General features: G+C 40.1%; 1 protein-coding gene across 1 annotated transcript; it reads right to left on the bottom strand.

Annotated features, from left to right (window-relative positions):
- Positions 1–16,781: 16,781 nt before the first annotated feature.
- On the bottom strand, positions 16,782–17,920 carry FANCF (FA complementation group F). Its single transcript, XM_074149899.1, has one exon. The coding sequence runs from the start codon at positions 17,889–17,891 to the stop codon at positions 16,782–16,784; it is 1,110 nt and encodes a 369-aa protein (XP_074006000.1). The 5' UTR covers positions 17,892–17,920.
- Positions 17,921–18,202: the final 282 nt, after the last annotated feature.

Genomic DNA, 18,202 nt, shown 5'->3' with positions numbered 1-18,202 from the left:
ATTAAAAGATTAAGGAGGGAGAGAAAGGAAAAACTCAACCAGCTATTTCACTGACATCATTCTCGTGACTTCATGGGAGTGACAAAATTTTTTGCGTAGGATTGATCATTAACGATGATGCAACTTTTCTGTCATGGCATTTACCTTCAGTAAAATGACTTTGTCACCCATTATTTATGCTGTGTAAACTTTATGCTCTTATAGGTAAGAACAGAAATTCTGCTTTCATGTCCTGACCGGTATAACTCAATTTTATTCAAAATTTGTCCTGGAATGAGTTTGTTCTGGTGAACTGGACAATATTTTCTTCTTTTTTTGTGTGTCTGCAGCTGTGAAAAAATTGTTTAATCACAGTGTACAGACTTTTCATAGAAAAGTTTTATGAAAAGCAATGAAGATCCTTTATTTAATGCTTTACATACTTTGTGCATATTAAGTATATTTGCATATATTAATACCAAATACTGTGCCAATTACTGCTTTCTACTTAAAGAGCAGAGTAGCAAGAAAGTGAAAGCATTTAAAGATGGATTTATATGTTGATTTTTTCTTCATTTAAATAGACAGAAATCCACCCTGGGAAGAAACAAAAAAGCAAAGAAAGAAAATAGGAGTATTGAATTCAGTAATTTAAGGAGTGACAAGAAGTCAACATAGTAAAACAGAAGGAAGCTCTGCTACAGTATTATACCAGCATAGATTCAAATATATGAAATAACCTAAGTAATCTAAATGTGAAATGCTAAGAACATATTAAAAAAGGTCTGTGCATTTGTTAAATAATTAAGCCATTCTTAAAAGGCCAGTTCAATACTAAGTTGCCACATAAGATCTTACTTTAATTCTAGTTCAAATGCTTTAAGTGAGAATGAGGTGTGAGTAGCCTTTATGTTGCCTTTTGCACAAGATTAATTTCAGCCTTACAGCAAAACATAGAGAAAACTTGGCTTTCTTTAAAATGTCATCCTGCTTATCCCGTTAGAGCCAGCCACCAGTTTCTGTTACAAAAAAATAATCTACATCCAATCTTTGCAGGTTTTTATTCATGGGAAGAAAGGGAAAGTGTAAATCAGTAGAATAATGAAATTGGTTAGAAGAAGAGAAAGTATAATGAAAATGATAGAAAGAGACATCCTGGAATTAAAGAAAAAAAAAAAAGAAAAAAATAGCAAAAGTAAATTAACCCGGTGTCCCCGCACAGAGCTGGGCTATGGCCACCTGCACTCAGCACCCGTTTCCTCTGCTCCCACCAGTACCAGCCTCTTGCCTGCTGAGGATGCCTTACAGGGCCACTCCACTTCTTTTTCCCCTTCCAATAAAGACCCCCAATGCATTCATCCAAGTAGATGCTGAGTTGGCCTGTCTTGGAAATCCCTTTTTCTCCAGCCCGTGGTGTGGCAGGTCACCTGCTCTCACCTGGATCAGCCTTTTGTACCCGCTGAGCTTCCCAAGTCCTCAGCAGACTCAATTCCCTTTGCCAACTTTCTGCCCAGTAGCAGGGTAAGAACTGACCTGAGGATCACCGTACAAAGTTTCTGCCACGTACAAAAAGCATCCATCTGAAATGTAATGAAGTCTAATTCTGATAAACACTCTGTATCTAAAAACGAGTGTTCTCATCAACTTATAAGTACCAGAACTGTTACCAATTACTTTCATCAAGGGGACTGCGGAATTAGTAATGTAATTTTCCAGATCATAAATACCTCCCTGGACTGTACCAAAATAAATATTTCATTTACTCTCTCCTGGAACCCTTTTGCGCCTGTGCATTCAGAGTGAACGTTGCAAATTCAACCAAGAATTTAGAACAGAATTTGAGGCAGAAATGCAACTTGGCTGCAAATAATTTGGTTTCACTGAGATTCTGACCTCGAAACTTCCTTATTTGATGTGGCAGAAAGAGCAATGGTAATGTTCCAAAATACAGAGCCTGGGAAAAAATCCCTTTGCAAAAGAGCTCATATATAGATGACCACCTGGGCAGTCTTATTTGTGAAGTCTGTTCCTCTCTTCACGTCAAAAGAACATGGATGAGGAATTTTTGACCCTTTCTAAGTCAATAGATACATCACTGTGAATCAACAGAATCAGAATTTCTCTCATCTTTAGGTCTACATATTTTTGTTTCCTGACATATAACAAAATATAGGAAACTTAACGAAAGCAGTTGGTTGCTGTTATGGGGTGGGGGGAGACTTTGAGCTATTAAGTCCTTTCCATAGTGGTCTATACCAGTGACAGTAGAAGAAACAGGGCTTATACTTCATATTTCTTTTTTTTGAAGCATCGGTTATTTTGCAAATGATAATTTCAGAACAGATATTATTAGGTATTTCCTACAAACAAACAACAGAAGAGGAACCGTCGGAACCCTACCTGCTGATTTACAAAGCATTGAGGGTAGCGCACAAGCAGGCAGCATTAAAACATATTGAAAAACTTCAGGCCATTTTTGTGAAGGAACGCTCAAGAAATCGAAGCACAGAAATCAATGAAAAGACGACTAAGTTTCCATGGGGTTTTTCACGTCCATCACTGAAACGGTGTTAAATTCCTACAGTTATTTTTCTCCTTGTATCTCTATCACCAAAAATTCTGTTAGGAATACTGATGATGGGATGGCAAAACGTGGCTGTGCAGTTACATACCATGTTAGCAAAGTAAATTATCTAACAAATGCAGAAATTAATGTTCAAATATTTCAGATAATCAGGTAGTACGGCTTATGGAAATCAGCATCCTTTTAACATGTCCTAGGTATTTAATATTTAAAAAAAAAAAAGATAAAATCAAACCTGCCTTTTCCCATTTTATTTGTGTAGAATCGAATGGTTTTCTCAAAATATTTTTCCAGGCCGATAGTTATTGCAGAAAAATATAGAACAAATATGCTGTTGCTGACAGAAACCACCTACTGATTTTACAGCATGGAAAAGTTTCAGATTACAGTTACTTAAGAACTCTGTGTGCGGGTGTGTTTGTTTAGGTGTGCCAGAAAGCTTAATTAATCATCTGAAAGTTTATCAGCAAATGGACCTAGTGCTATTAAATTCTGCTACAAATTTAAAATAGTAAAGGCAGGAAGACTTCATTTTTCATCAGTTTACACCTATCTTAGTTATTATAGTATAATAATGGTCAGAAATCAAATTTTAAAATATAACTATAAAACATGAATTTTAACAAGTGTCAATCCTGAAAGTCTCGAGCACATCTTAGATCAATGCCTTGTGTCCCAAGTGGCTCCGCTGCTCAGAAGGTGTGAAATAGAAGCAGACCTAGTCTCCGTTTCTGTTTATTAGATCTATACCCTTCTCAAGTCATCTTGTACAGTAAGAAGTACTTCTCCCAACCGGAATGGAAAATAAACAACTTTGCTTTCAAATGATGAAATAGGATTTTAAAAAAAGAAAAGGACTCAACTGAAGTGAGCGCAATAATGTACTTTTTAGAATAAGTCTAAGCTGATTCAGCAAAATGTAGTAAAAATTACTGTCTTTCACCCTATGGCATCTGAAATGACTACACGAATAACTCTTTAAGACAGCCCAGATTGTGCAGCTTTGCAATGGAGTGACATGAAAGAAGGCACTCCGTTCCTTTCCGATGCTTTTCGCCTGATCACAATGCCTACCCATTTTCTAAACTGTTGGTTAGACATAAAGAAAACACACCCCAGAGAAGAAAGCATTAAACTCTAATGCTGCCAGAAGAAACTGTTGCGCGTACCCCTTATCCCAGCCGTATGCTCCCACATATGGATCTCCCACCTTTGCTCTAGCACACACACTATCCAGCTACGGGGTGAAGCAGAATGGGAAACGAGTCAAGTGAAACCTAAAGCGTGCCAGGCCAGCAGAGCCTCTCACCCATGTAACAACACGACCACACAAGCGCTTGGCCTCCTCCTAAGAGCAGGCAGGAGGGCCAGGCCACCTCCTTCGGCACCAGTAAGGCTCATAGGTCTGTGGAATCATGGCGTTACAGGGCTGGAAGCAGAGCTAATGGAAAGCACCATCCTCTGGGGCAGGAGAGGAGCTGGGCTGCTCCTAACGAGAACACAGACTGCACAGAAAAGATACCAAAGTTGCCACTGAGCCGGCAAAATTCAGCATCCAGAAACAATTCCAAGGTGCATCGCTGGCCTCCTCACTGCCACGTCTTGGCTCCGGCTCCCTAGGCTCAGAAGTAGACAACCCCAATATGACAAACGATCAATCCTCTATGTCCTTTCATAGACCCTTGGACAGATCTATAGGTCTTGGTGACGTATTTCCAAGAAGTCAAATAGTGTCAGTGGTTTTGTACCAGTAAGATGCCCTCAAAAAATAAAGCAACCCTCCCCCCCAAACAAAGAAACAAAGCCCTAATGGAATGAAATGGTCCAGTAATTGTCTTGGAAACGAACCAGTGAAGGTATTTGGAAAAATGGTACAGCCTGCCCATACAGAAATAAAAAGTGATGGAACAGTAAAATGCCATCTCAGTAAGTATATCCAAAATTGTAATTTATTTTCTCTCTCCAGAAGCCCGATTCTAAGCAGGTATAACTGGCCGTAGCTCTTCAGCAATTCTGAATTAGATCAGCTGAAAATTCGGTCCTTGAATCCTAGAAATTCACATCTGAGAACAAGAGACAGGAGAATGGAATTCCATATATGCCTGAGAACACCAGCATTTTGGCTAGAGCTGGTTTCTAATGCTGCGTTTCATTAGTAAAGCTAAGGGGAAAAAAAGAAACAAACCATGACTGCCCCATGAAAAATTAGGAGAGAAGTATTTTATAAACCTTTGTTAGTTTAGCTGTTATGAGGCTATTGCATAAGTACCCCATACTAATTTTATTGGCTCATAGCACATATAATTTGAAAGTATTATGTTACCTGCATAAACCATACATATGGTTCAGAATGTCAGCGTAATCTGTCTGTGGGAATGGTAATGTATGGTTCTGGAATGGAGATGGCGTACATAAATTATGCCAGGTATTTTCTAATCCCCACAATATTTCAAGGAATGGGACAGCCATTATGTAAAGTGAAATGTCTCCTATACCTTTCTGACAGATGGGACACGAACGTTATTGCTTTTCCCTTTTCCTTCAGGGCAGGTCACTCTCTCAGTTCACTACAGTAATGTGCCACTAATTCTAAAGGCTTCATCGTTCATTCAGATTTCAGCATTTCATTGTGGCGGAAAAGCTACCATTTTCCATTTGCTTCATATGAACTTAATTACTTTATGCCATAGGAGTGCCAAAGGAATAAGAAAGTCGCCTAGATGAAGCCTAAAACAGTGCATGTGATGAGCAATTTTGTAGGTAATATCAAATGGCTATTTGTTTTTTCTTAAAAGTTGCCTTTGAACTGCCATGACACATTCAAAACGTCTTAGCCTTATTCTTAAGCAAGGAGAGATTTGCAATGAGAGCCAAATATATAAAGAGCTGCATCAAGTGGCCAACTGCCACACATTCCCTGTATCGCTCTGCACAAGTCATTCCATTTCTCTGTTCTTCAAGTTCTCCCTTCAGTTGACAGACTGACAACATCGTTATTTACTTTCTTTAGAACTTAATTCAATTAAAAGATATAACTTTAGGATGATAACTTTAGAGTGTATTTTACATTTAAATCAGGAATTTCATAATCCAGAAACATGATTCAGCAGTGAAAATGCTGTTACACTGTTATTTTTCCTTTAAAAAATTATGTCCAGAAGTACAGGCAGGCCTACAGATTAAGGTTTTGTAAAAAATTTATTAAAAATAAATATATCAAACATCATGGCAATTCATATAAGAATATGAAAATCCTATTTTTACTATTACATTTCAAGAACTCTTCTACAGACTAGTTGCTTTAGTTGGACCAATCCATTTTAGTTACGCTGTACTACTGCATATGACAGTCTCAAAAGGGGAGACTAAAAAGAACCAACATTTCCAACCTTTGCAGTGACAATTGACACTACAAAAACCCAAAGCTAAATGCAAAGAACAATGAAAACCAAAGGTCTCTTCTAATCTTATTGGAAAAAACTTCCCTCCAGACCTTAATCAATAGCTGAACTTTTTACCTCGAATACATGTGCAACGTTCACCAAACGCTGCAGTCATGATCTTCAGCATAAAGAGCAAAATGCCACTGTGCCTGAAGCTTCTGTAGTGATGAGGATTCATCAGGTGTGTTAAGATTGTGTGTCACAGCTGCCAAGATGATGAAAAACCTTCCCATTTTAAGAAGCTCTGTATTTTCGGTTTATTTGGATACATCTTCATGAAGGCTGAAGGAGGAAAAACTTAATCCAACATCTGGGTAATTTTTCTGTAACTAGAAGACAGCAAAAAACTTACTTTTGCCTTTTATGTTTGTTATCTATTATTTTTAATTGCTGTTGGAAGAAAATGAAAAGATTCACATAAGGACATCATCCCCACCAACACGCACTAATTCTAATTGGCTTCTGAGAATCAGAATATTTTTAAATCAGCCTCTTTTGCTAACCCGTACACTGTTCTAAAATAAGGATTGGTGGTTCAGCTAGCCCATTTCTTGGGACAACTGCATGGGATCAAGGTTATTTTCCCCGCTTCAGTTATCTTCTTAAGGGAGTAATAATTTGTTGCCTTGTGCTCCTCATACTCAAACAGCAACAGATATATAATACTTATGCTGTCATTTCTTCTAATTTGTCATGCAGAAGTCAAATTATGCATTCTATAAATCATGGTCTTGATTTGCCATTGCCTATAAGTTGTTGAGTCTTCTCAATCACTGCAAACTAGCAATAACCATGGTAATGGTTGTTTCTAGTATTATACCTTTGCAAAGCAAACGTAAAAAGGACTGAACAAAGCACATGGCAAAAAGCAATTGGATTCCATGAGCTCAAAGAGTTTAGAAGATCATCGTATCAGTTAAATCGTGGTAGAACAAAACCACATGCAAGCGTTTAGAGACTGCTCTATTACAACACACACATACACAGAGAAGAGGTCCCGTTCACTGAAGCATTACGAATCAAAACGCAATCACTTTTTTGTGCTTAAAATGCTCTATGAGGAACTGAAAGGTTAATGAGCAAGGTGGCTTTAATTGCTTTTTTCTAAATACCTGGCCCATAAACTAAACACAACTGCCTTTAAAAGCTCCATATTCCAAAATTTCTATAGTAAACGTTCTTCTCTTGGAATTTTCTATTCATGGAACTGGACTATAAATAGGGATATAATATCTTTAATAGGTTGCAGACACCATACTCTTTTCAAATATCCTGACTTTGCTAGAGGCTATAATGACAACAGCGAAATAGCTTAGATACCACTGGGAACAATTTGTCAGTGCAGCGCACAGGGTTCAGTGTTTTCCTGTTGTTATTAGTGGCTAGTGCGTGCTCACCATTACCTGAAGTAACTGTAGTAATTCCAGATTCAACCATATGTCCACTGACTAGTGGAGTGTGCATGTGTCTAGGTTTGGATAATGTACCTTCTGTAAAATGTTCCTGTTAGTCCCTTGCAATTTATTTCATGTTTCCAACAACAGTCTTAAACTGACAGTGTCAGCGACACGTGTTTTTGACATTACTGAGAACAGAGACAAGAATGATTTATGCCATTTTTCCCCTTCTCAGATTGAATGGGTATTAAAATTGTCATATGTAGGAAGTTATGACACAAAGAAAGTTTTAGAAAACTTGACTTAGATGGAAGGTGTGAAGATGAGAGTTTTATGTTACTTGAGCTAACACATTAGGAGTCATTCCTCAGTTACTTAAAAGAAACAATTATTTTTTCACATTAAGAATTCCTTACGTAGGAACTCCTGCCTTACGCTTTTGTACAGGCTTGCAAAAATTAGTGCAGCATTTCTTCCTGCTTTGGTGGCAATATTGCCCGTTACATTTCACACCAAAGTACATGCTCTGTCTTGCTCAATTACAGTGACAAAAACCCCATTACATTAAAAGGGAAGCAGTATTAAGTCTGATCCAGATAAACATTATTTCTCACTTTTACTGGATGGACTCCAATAGTCTTAATGACTGCTTCAAAAAAACTAGAACTGCAGCCTTCGTTACGAGCCACAGGCTCTATGCTATGCTCACCACCTACAGATCAGGCTCACAAGGTATGACAGACAGCAAGATGCAGAATTTCACAATGGCAGTGGCACAGCATCCAACCACTATTTGGGTGAGATGTTCTGCTGTGCAGATAAACCATGTTTTTTTATCAAATCACAAAGAGCGAGAGTGGGACAAGAGTAGGAGGAGGCACGACAACAGCAGCTTGCACTCAATGGTACTGTCACAGCACCGTGAACTCAATCAAAATTCACAGAGACTTCATGCTTCACAAGCCAGTATCATAGAATCATCTAGGTTGGAAAAGACCTTTAAGATCACCGAGTCCAACCGTTAACCTTGCACTGCCAAGTCCACCACTAAACCATGTTCCTAAGCACCACGTCTACCCGTCTTTTAAATACCTCCAGGGATGGTGACTCCACCACTTCCCTGGGCAGCCTGTTCCAATGCTTTACAACCCTTTCTGTGAAAAAATTTTTCCCAACATCCATCCTAAACCTCCCCTGGTGCGACTTGAGGCCGCTTCCTCTCATCCTACGGCCTGTCACTTGGGAGAAGAGACCAATCCCCACCTCACCACAACCTCCCCTCCTGGCCCGTGCTGTGCAATTGCACACTTCAACCTTTCCATTGACTCTGAAAAAAGAAAAGTTTGTTGGCTCTAGTAATAGTGGCAGAAGTCTTCTGACAAGATGAACCGTTTCTCTAGTTATAGCTGTTTCCTTGGGCCTTGGACTATCACTAGGCATTTACGGTGAAAATGATTTGCAAGATGAATGATGACACGTACCCAGTTTAAATTTGCCCACTGTGCCACTCTGAAGGTCGCAGAGTCTCACAGGCCTGCTACCTGTAACAGAGCCAGGCTCTTTGCCTCACACAGCCAGAACTTGTACTTTAAAAAAAAAAAAAAAAAGCCAAAGAAAGCAAAACCTGCCACAACACTATCAGTACTAACAGCAGGATCGTATTCATGCTTGTCCTGCAGGTCCGCACTGTCTCATGGGCTCATGCTGCATCCAGAGTGTAGGTTGCATCACCCAGGGACACGTGGCCTTCAAAACAGCCACATGTCTCTGCAAACCTCGCATCAGGAAGATCCAGAGTACGCAGATACACACCAATAACCAAGGCAATAAACTGTTACTTCTTTGCTTATTTTTCATTTTTTTCAACCCCAGCTTTTTTCCCCTAACAGGCCACAGGATTCCACTTACTTGATCCTACTTTTTGCCAAGAAACTTTTGCTTGACACAAAAAAAAATAATAAAAAAAATCATATTTTTAGGAAGACACCGAGTCTCTGCAAAGGATTGCAAGCAAACAATGAAAAATCAAAAAAAGTGTTGATAAATTATCTATCAAGTTGATAATCTCACCATTACAGAACACTGAATCTTCCTTTTAACTGTTTCGAGCTTTCGCTTCCTGCTGCTGGATCTTGTCTGTGCTCTTTAGGTTAACTGACAGTTTGGCATACCGCTTGAAGGTGTGGGGGTTTTTTGTAGCCTTGTTGAATTTTGGTTCATGCAGTAATTAACTTGTTATAAAAATAATTTAAAAATAGTAGAAAAGATTTACTTGACTACTCCACTAGTAATAAGAAATTCTAGTTGCACGTTACAGAAGTTATTTTCTGCACTATGGTCACGCTGGTATTCCCTTAACATATATTACCTTTCAACCTGAACAAGTTTTTGTTCACATTTATGAGGAATAAAAGGGAAGGTGCTTGTTGCATTTGGGGCATAGCAAACCTGTAAACAAAAAAGCAAAAGACTTAGGTAAACTGGAGGCGAAATCAGCGCTCAAACTAACTTAAAACAAATAAATAAATGATGGGTTAGATTATTTCATTGGTAGAATCCAGAAAAAAGCATCTTCTTACTCAAGAGTGAGTCAAAAAAAATATCTAGACATAAATGATATTTTCTTCCTTATCACTTCCAATGCCTAAAGATCCCTCTGTAGCTGTTGAGACCCTTAATTTCAGGTAGAAAGTGTTCCTACAGCCCAACAAATATTTCCAACTCCGCAGAATGCTAAGCACATCCTCACGAGTGCCATCAACCCTTCTAGGACACAAACACAACTGCTTCGGTAGGACACAAACACTGGTAGTATTTCTGTAGGTAAGAAGAGCACTCCACGTGTTTTCTCAAACGTTTGGGCCAGACCAAGCAGCTGACTGTCACTCTTAATATATAGTTAAATTTCGTAAAAATATAAGGTGTAAGGAAAGCTATGTGAAAGAAATTTAAGCTTGAAAAGAGGTACCATTCACAAGGCAAATTGTAAAACACCTGAACTCAGCAACTTTCACCTCACTATTAAGAATGATGAGGCTGTGAGAGACAACAGTACGCGTTTTTTTGCCAATAGCATAACGATTTGAAAGTCTTTTCCCCAGGGCATGGCATCTTTTCCTAGCCAAAAGGGCAAGCTTAGGCTATTGCATCATTAAGCAGCTGATGAATGACCTTGTTGTCACACTTGTTTTAGGGATTGATCATGTCCAATTAATTCCTAGAAGAAATCAATTGTTCTTACCTAGCTCATTTACATTAATAAGAAAATATTAATGACTTCACTGCCTGTAAGTATTGGAAATAGAGGTTGCATTTACATTTTGGCCTGCTGTTATTTCAAGAGGATTCATTACCTCCTCTTATAAGAGGAAAAAAATGAACCCCCACAATTTTTCCTAGTTATTCAGCATTAAAATCAAGTATTTCTCTATGCATTTAACTGACAATTGGATCATATAACAATTTGTCTTGTATTGCTGGCTTATTTTTATGGGTGTAATTTTTATCATACACAATAGAAAGCACATAATCATTTTCTTCCATTGCTAACTTTATGTTGAGAGAAGCACTGTGTACAGAAACTCACAACCACAATTACGATTTCCTGTTCAGATACTCATAAAGTCTAACACGCCATAAGAGGAACAGGGATACAAACGTGCAGGTAAAAGCAGTTCATATAATTTCATTCCTGGAAGCGGTCCTTAGGAAAACATTCAAATGGAATCTTTGTGGTGGGATTTAAAACTCACGATGACTGCCAAAAACTTAAATAACGCTTTATCAGATGCAGGGATTAGCCTCTTTGTGAGCTACACACTACGAATAGCCCATGTCTGAGCATTCATCCTGGACTTTCTTCCCAGAGGGAGAAATATAATAGGAAGGTGCATTTCAAGGCAAAATTCAGAATTTGATTGCTATATTCTCTGTTCAGTGCATACTGCTATCATTTCTGGTAAAATGTCCTAGTTAAGGGTTACGGTAAATTGATCACATAATACTACAGGAATTTATCATGTAATAGAAAAGGAATTTAAGAGCTGAATACCTAATATTATTAATAAAACAGGTCTGTGGATAGAGACAGTTAGGGGATACAGTTTATATTATTACCTGTTCCTACATTAAATTAAATAGCTGGTAAAATCAGAACTGCAAGGAGAAAATAGACTCTCAATGGGATTTTTCAATTGGAAACTTCTGAGTGGGTAGCACAACAGTGGGTATTTACTCCCTGCAACTCTTCTGCCTCTAGAAACAGCCCCCGAGCTTTGCTTCTCCCTTTGGATCAGAAGTCCAAGCCCATTTGTGCAGAGAGACTCTGCTGCCACCCTCTGTGGTATCTGAGATGATTCAAAACACTAACTGTAAGTAAAATGCCAACCACTCTAATTAAAGACAATGGGGACAAAGGTCTCTAATTGTGAAAGAACGGACACAATGAAAAACTATTAGGATATAATTAAATATGGAAAGCAATATCAGTAACTCTAAGGTACTGGCACACAAGGAATTAAAGTGCTGTTGCTACACGAATGACTTCAGTATTGAAGTAGTAGCTACATTAACCAGTTTAACAACTTTTGAACATGTATTTGAAAAATGATAAGAGAATGCACCTTAGCTGTGTGTTTACCCCCGGTCTAGTTCATTGTTACAGACTTTTTTTTTTTTTTGAGACATTAAAAAAAGTATATAGGTAAGGGAGAACAAACATGTAACTGTTTCCAGGTTGTCTATCATCTCTTAATCTGAAATTCAGTACAGTGATTAATACAGAATGATGTGTTTGGTCAAAATAACATTTAATCCCTCATGAGACAGACACAATACTGAGAGCAAACAGCTTGTGAGAAGGATTTATATTAATTATTAACTGATAAAAGCTATTTTTCCTGACCATACTTGTGATTATTCAAGTCTATTTTATAGCAAGGCAGATAGGATATTGTTCTTCTGCTCTCACCTCTGTGAGAGCAACCTCTATTTAAATAAGCAGTTTCCTACCCTGCACACAGAGCTACATTTCTCATTCACTACCTTAATATTCTTGCCTGTTAAACCATTGATCCAAGTCGTCACTAGGGAAGGCAGAGGCTGAGTGCTTTAGCAGAGCAGCCAACATCAAATAAAAAGTCTTTTGATTTATTTGTTTTTTAATCACGCCATTCACAGACCCAAAGTTGTCCCCAGCAGTAGCAAAGCCACTCAGTTTTGGTAAAGGGGTAACCTACCCTTTCTCCAGGGCCTTCAGAAGGGAGCAGTTTTCTGCCTTTTCTCCTCACTATTTCCATTTGCACTTTATTTTTCCATAACTCTGCCCACAAAACTAAGATTCTCAAGCGTATGGGTCCCATGCTAGCGGTGCATCTTTGCTGTATTCTGCATGGCAATGGTCTGGGGCCGTCACTTGCTCTCTGCAACAGGTCATTCATCCAAACTCTTCACGAGGAACAGAATTCAGCTTTAAAACTTCCATCTTTCAGAAACAGCTGAACTAAAATTAACCATACACCTTCAACTCAGCTTTCTAGTTAAACCGTACCTGAAAATACTACTGCCACACAATCAAAATACTAGTCTGTCTCCATGACCTAAAAAAATATTCTTACACACAAGAAAAACAAAACAAAGAAAGAAATCACTTGTCGTTGTCACTGAAGAACAAGAACATTAGACCCTTATTCACCTAGTCGGGGTGTGGGGGAAAGAAACCTTGCATGCAAGACAAGAATTCATTTTAATGCATTATTGGACTTGACATTTCAACCAGACACTCTGAATTTAACACGTGTTCTTTCAGTCACAGTTGGGCTCATATATTCATCTGAATGGTACCAAGCTGCTTCTATTTTTTCCTAAAAGAACAATTTATTCTACACTATTATTTTTATTCTATGCTATTATTTATTCTAGACCACATTCTAGTACCGAGATACATACCATAAATTACTAGAAAAATATATAATTGGTTTTCTTCTAAATTTTGCTTAGTAGGGTTATTACAAGGTAACAGACACCTCACAAGAGGAAGAAAGCAACTTAGTATCCACACGCCTCTTCGTATGTCACTTGTGGAGAGTTACAGTACTGTCTGACAAAAGGTAAAATGTTTTTCCCTTACTAAAAAAAAAATAAATAAAAAATCAGGAGTAGCAAAATGTATCCATCTTAGCTATTTACCGGGCAAATAAAATCCTCATGATTCACTATGTAAAATAAGAAGCCTCAATACTTACCCACCTTCTGATACAGGAATATAACTGTTCCTTCATTCATCCTTTTAATAGAGAAAATAGCAAAGATCTGACTCTCTTTATTAGTAAAAAGGGGGAAAAGGTGGTGGGGGAAGAGGCCATAGTCTGTCATTTCTAATATCTTATTTCCCATGACAGTTGAGATTGTTTAGCTCAAGAGTTTGCAAAGTTTGGGGCTGCAAACCTCAGCATGCAAATACAAGCTGCAAACACACAGAGGGAGGAGGTTACAGACATCACACTTTTTCCTTTCCTATTTACACTTTTATTAAAAATGGAGTTCCAAAATATTTAACTGAATGTCATTTACACGGCTACCTGGCAAACTTGACAAGTATGCCAAAATAATAGGGGATGTGGACTGCTGCATTTATTTCAATAAATGCCATATGGATTTTGGAATTCAGTAATCATGGATCTGGCACCTCTTTATAATGTATTTGGGACAGATTGGAACATTTCTGCAAAATTGCTATAACCAGGTGCTTCTGCCTCACCAAGGCTAAACTACCTTTTACTACTCAGTTTTCCTGTAAGGAGGACAGAAATGGAAATCAAGTATGTATGGTCTACGCTGGCCCATTTCTTGCCTTCCCCTCCCTGATTATTTCTTTACTTTCTCAATAAAGTCACAGTGAAGAGCCTGTTACTTCCTAGCTACTGCAGTAGGAGATTCTGCAGTTGCATTTAGCTAGTAAAGGGCGTAAAGCTAAATTACTTGGAAAGAAGACATCTGTCATGAACTGAATTTTATAAGAGAAAGCTTAAGTTTATCAAAAAGCAAGACTTGAAATGGTGCAAGTAAGAGCTCCCTACAAGCGCCAGATTTATCCTAGAAGTAGTTAAAAGCTGCTAAGAGACTGAACTCGCAGTCAACATGCTGAGTAAATTAGGACATATATCTGCTTTGACAAGCAAAACCAAGACTTAACTCTCACTGAAATTGGTCACTCAGGTACATGGGAACAGTTGGCTTTTTAAATAGTTGATGTCAATTATCCCTCACTAAGAGAGGGAACATCAGCAGCTTCAACCCAACTTTTCCCATTAGATTTCCATGCAAAAGAAGGAGCATCGATAAGGGTTTTGGTTTGGTGGTTTTTTTTTTTTTTTTTTTTTTTTTTTTTTTTTGTCACTAAAACTTTTGTAACATTTCTGCAACATTTTATATTCACCCTTAACATATAGCCAGGGAGAAGGGAATAGCTTTGCCTATTATCTTTGGGTATATCATTCATCAGGAACCTCTGATAGCAAAAAGTATTCTAACAGACAAAAAACCTTATGCCTGTTAAAAGCGTTAAGAGCAAGCTCAAGTGAAGTTTCCATACCAAATGCCAAAACTACAGAACGCTGGGAGCTGTGGCTAGACAACATAAGTTCAAACTTCATACTTTATACTTCCAAGCAGTTTTAAACGCTTATAGACAGTGTTCATATTCCTTTCGATACCACAGAAATAACAACTCAGTCCTCCAGTTCACTGACAAGGTGCTCTTGTAAGACTGACCACCACAAGTTCCAGAAGGGGGGACAACCTTGTTTAAGAAAGAGCAAGATGACTGCCTCAGCTGTAGCTTTTAGAATATGTTCATCTGCAGATCTCCATAACTTCATTGCCTCCCTGACATGATATAGCAAGGAATCCAAAGAAAACAGTCATATTTTTGGTAGGCAGGTATGATTAGCAGCATGTCCTTCTAAGAATTTTAAGTGTGCTATCCTTGAGTATCTCTTTAGTTTTAGAAGAAGAGGAGGAAGAATAAGAACTTATGTATGTCTTTAATTATTTCCATCCAAGTTAGAAAAGGCATTATTTCTCTTCCCAGATAAACAAGCCCCTTGTACTGATTGTTTCCATTTTAAAATAACAAGATTCCTCCCTCTCTAGTATTGTGATACAGAAATATCTGCCACGGTTGTACACACTATTTTATGTTTTAATACAGACTACTACTCTAATTAGCTTCAAATCCAGTTTATACTTTTTAATGTCTCGTTTGCTTTTTTAAGCTTATAAGCAGAAGCAAAGCACCTTCTAACCCATCCTAAAGGGACTTCAGCAACAGAAGAGAGAGAGAGTTGTCTCAACTCATCTTGAACCTATAAAAATATGGGCTAGAGGAACACTTTGACAGGTAATCTCCATGAGACATTAATGAAGACCTCGTTTTGCAGCATTCACATACATTTCCCCCATGTTCCTCACTATTCTATCTCTTATCTCACTGCTTGCTTTGGTAATACTAGCTTACAGAGCTAAGTATGTAGGAACATGCTACCTCTGCATTACAAAATTCATTTTAAATGACAGTGATAAGGTAAGATAAAAACTACTCTGATCAAGTTTTGTTCACAGAAGCTGATTAAACATAACAGAGTGAAGTAAAAAAAAAAAAAAGTCATGTGTTTGTCACCCACTCACTTTTCTGTTCCACGAAACAGAAATAAAAATCATGTAACAGACTATTGAAAAGGGAAGAAAACCACATAGAACACCCTACATTTTACTGCAGTTTTCTTAGGAAATACTTGCATATTATCATATAATACAGCAACTAATAAAGCCTTCTAATTTTAGCACTTTTGAAAAAGCTTTCCAGATGGCTTTCTCTCACCTTCACTTAGACCTAGGGGCTAAGTCATGTGCAGGAGCTACAGAAGCATGAAAGCAGCCACCAGAGCAGACAGCCCAATGAAGACAAATTAACCCTCAATTTGGAGTTTTCATGTTTGAAACTCCTTCCCTTTGAGTTTTTTGTCAGCCTCCAACAGTTAAGAGACACGACTACCATGACCATATCTGAACCGCAATATTTTCTAAACAGAAAAATGTTCTATATTTGAAAGAGAACAAATTTTCTTTATTTTATTAGGCAAGCAGCAAGTACTGAAAAGACACACGCTTCCTGCGGTGACCAGAATTAATAGTGCAATTACAAGAAAGCACCAGGCCTCTCTGAAAGATTTCACATGCAGCCAGGAACAGTGTGATCAGCAGCTACAACACTCGGTTTTCAACTCTAAACGAGGTATGGTTTTCTTCCTTTCACATCAAGTAGAGTTAAGCAGATTTGCTGGATTTCAGAAGTTTTCATGTTGCTGTTGTGTTCGTACATTAGCGCTCTGCTTCCTTCCTCAAATACTCCTCTACTTCCATCAGCAAGTCAGTCCACACACTTAGGCCACGAACTTTAAAGTCTCCATCCTGCGCCTTCAGGAGTTTCAGAGCAGCTTGGGTCTGTCCCCTGAGCAGCACAGATCCCTGACAGAGGCAGCTGAAGCGCTCCCTCAGCTCCTCCCAGGACAATTCAGCCTTGTCAAGACAACTTCTAACCCACTGTCCCTGCAAGGGGTCATAGACCAAGTGGCTTCCCCAGCCGGTTAAGAGGTCCAAATAAGGTCTGCTGAACTGGGAATAGTGGCCAGCTAGTGAGGCAAGAAGGGAGCCTGGGAGGAAAACGCAGAAGGCAGAAAATCGCTCCAGGTTCCCCAGCAGCCAGGAAAGCAGAGGCCCGGCAGAATAGTCATCTCCTGTTGCACTTGCCTGTTTTCCGCCCAGGCTGTTCCCATCCTGACCCCTGTCTCCGGCCTGCTCAGCCCCACTCTCCTGCCTCACCAGCAGCAGCGCCGCCGCCACCACCTCGAAGGCCCGGGGCTGGGAAATCTGCTCCAGGACATCCGACAGCCAGGGCAGCCGCCCCGCGGCCTCCCCAGCCGGCTCGGCCTCCTGCTCCTCCTCCCGCAGCCGACTTAGCAGAAGCTGCGCCTTCGCTTGCACCTGCGGCTCCAGCCCCTCCGAGGGCCGCGGCGGGCCGCAAGGAAGGGCCAGCAAGCGGGAGGCGGCCTTCCGCCGGGCGAGGAGCGCCAGGCTGCGGGGCTCGGAGTCGGCCTCCACCCTGGCAGGCTGCAGAAGGCTGTGGAGCAGGCGGCGGCAGGCGGCGGGCGACAGAGCGCGGTTCTCCAGCAGCGCCAGGCCCAGCAGCTGCGGGCAGCGGCCCAGGTGGGGGAAGCCGAGCAGAGGGCTGGGCTGACCCCGCCGCAGCCGCCGCGCCAGGGCCTCCCGGAGCCGAGGCCGAGTGCGGAAGCGGTCGTGGAGGTGTTGGAAATACCGAGCCCACTCTAAAGCCCTGTCAAGGGTCAGAGAGTCCCAGTCCCGCACCAGGGCGGAGCGGGAGACGGCCAGGAGCGCGGGCAGCTGCCCCACCTGCTCCAGCACGGCCTCCATGGCGGCCAGCGCAGGCCTTGCCGCCACCGGTTTGAGCAGAAGTCCCACCTTCCGCCGGGCATGGCAGCCAATCCGAGCCGGGGAGGAAGGAGATTTGTAAACCTATTGGTCCAACTCTACGTCAATCCCATGCGGGTTGATTTTCCCTTAAAGGAGACTTTAACCGGCCTCCTCCGTCTGTCGTTTGTGTGCGGTCCCTCAGGAAAGGGCAGGAAGTTGACCCCAGTCAAAGCGTTTCCCTCACAGACACCCCCCTAGACAGCACGGTAGAAATGTGCTGTAACTGCTCCCCCCTGCACTGAGGAGAGGCA

The sequence above is a fragment of the Numenius arquata genome, chromosome 6 (genome assembly GCF_964106895.1).
Source record: "Numenius arquata chromosome 6, bNumArq3.hap1.1, whole genome shotgun sequence".
In the NCBI taxonomy this organism is placed as follows: domain Eukaryota; kingdom Metazoa; phylum Chordata; class Aves; order Charadriiformes; family Scolopacidae; genus Numenius; species Numenius arquata.
Note: the sequence above shows the minus strand (reverse complement) of the source record. Positions and strands in the feature narration are given on the sequence as shown.

Excerpts from the sequence above, each read along its gene's own strand:
- FANCF (XM_074149899.1), bottom strand. The coding sequence starts at position 17,891 with ATGGAGGCCGTGCTGGAGCAGGTGGGGCAGCTGCCCGCGCTCCTGGCC.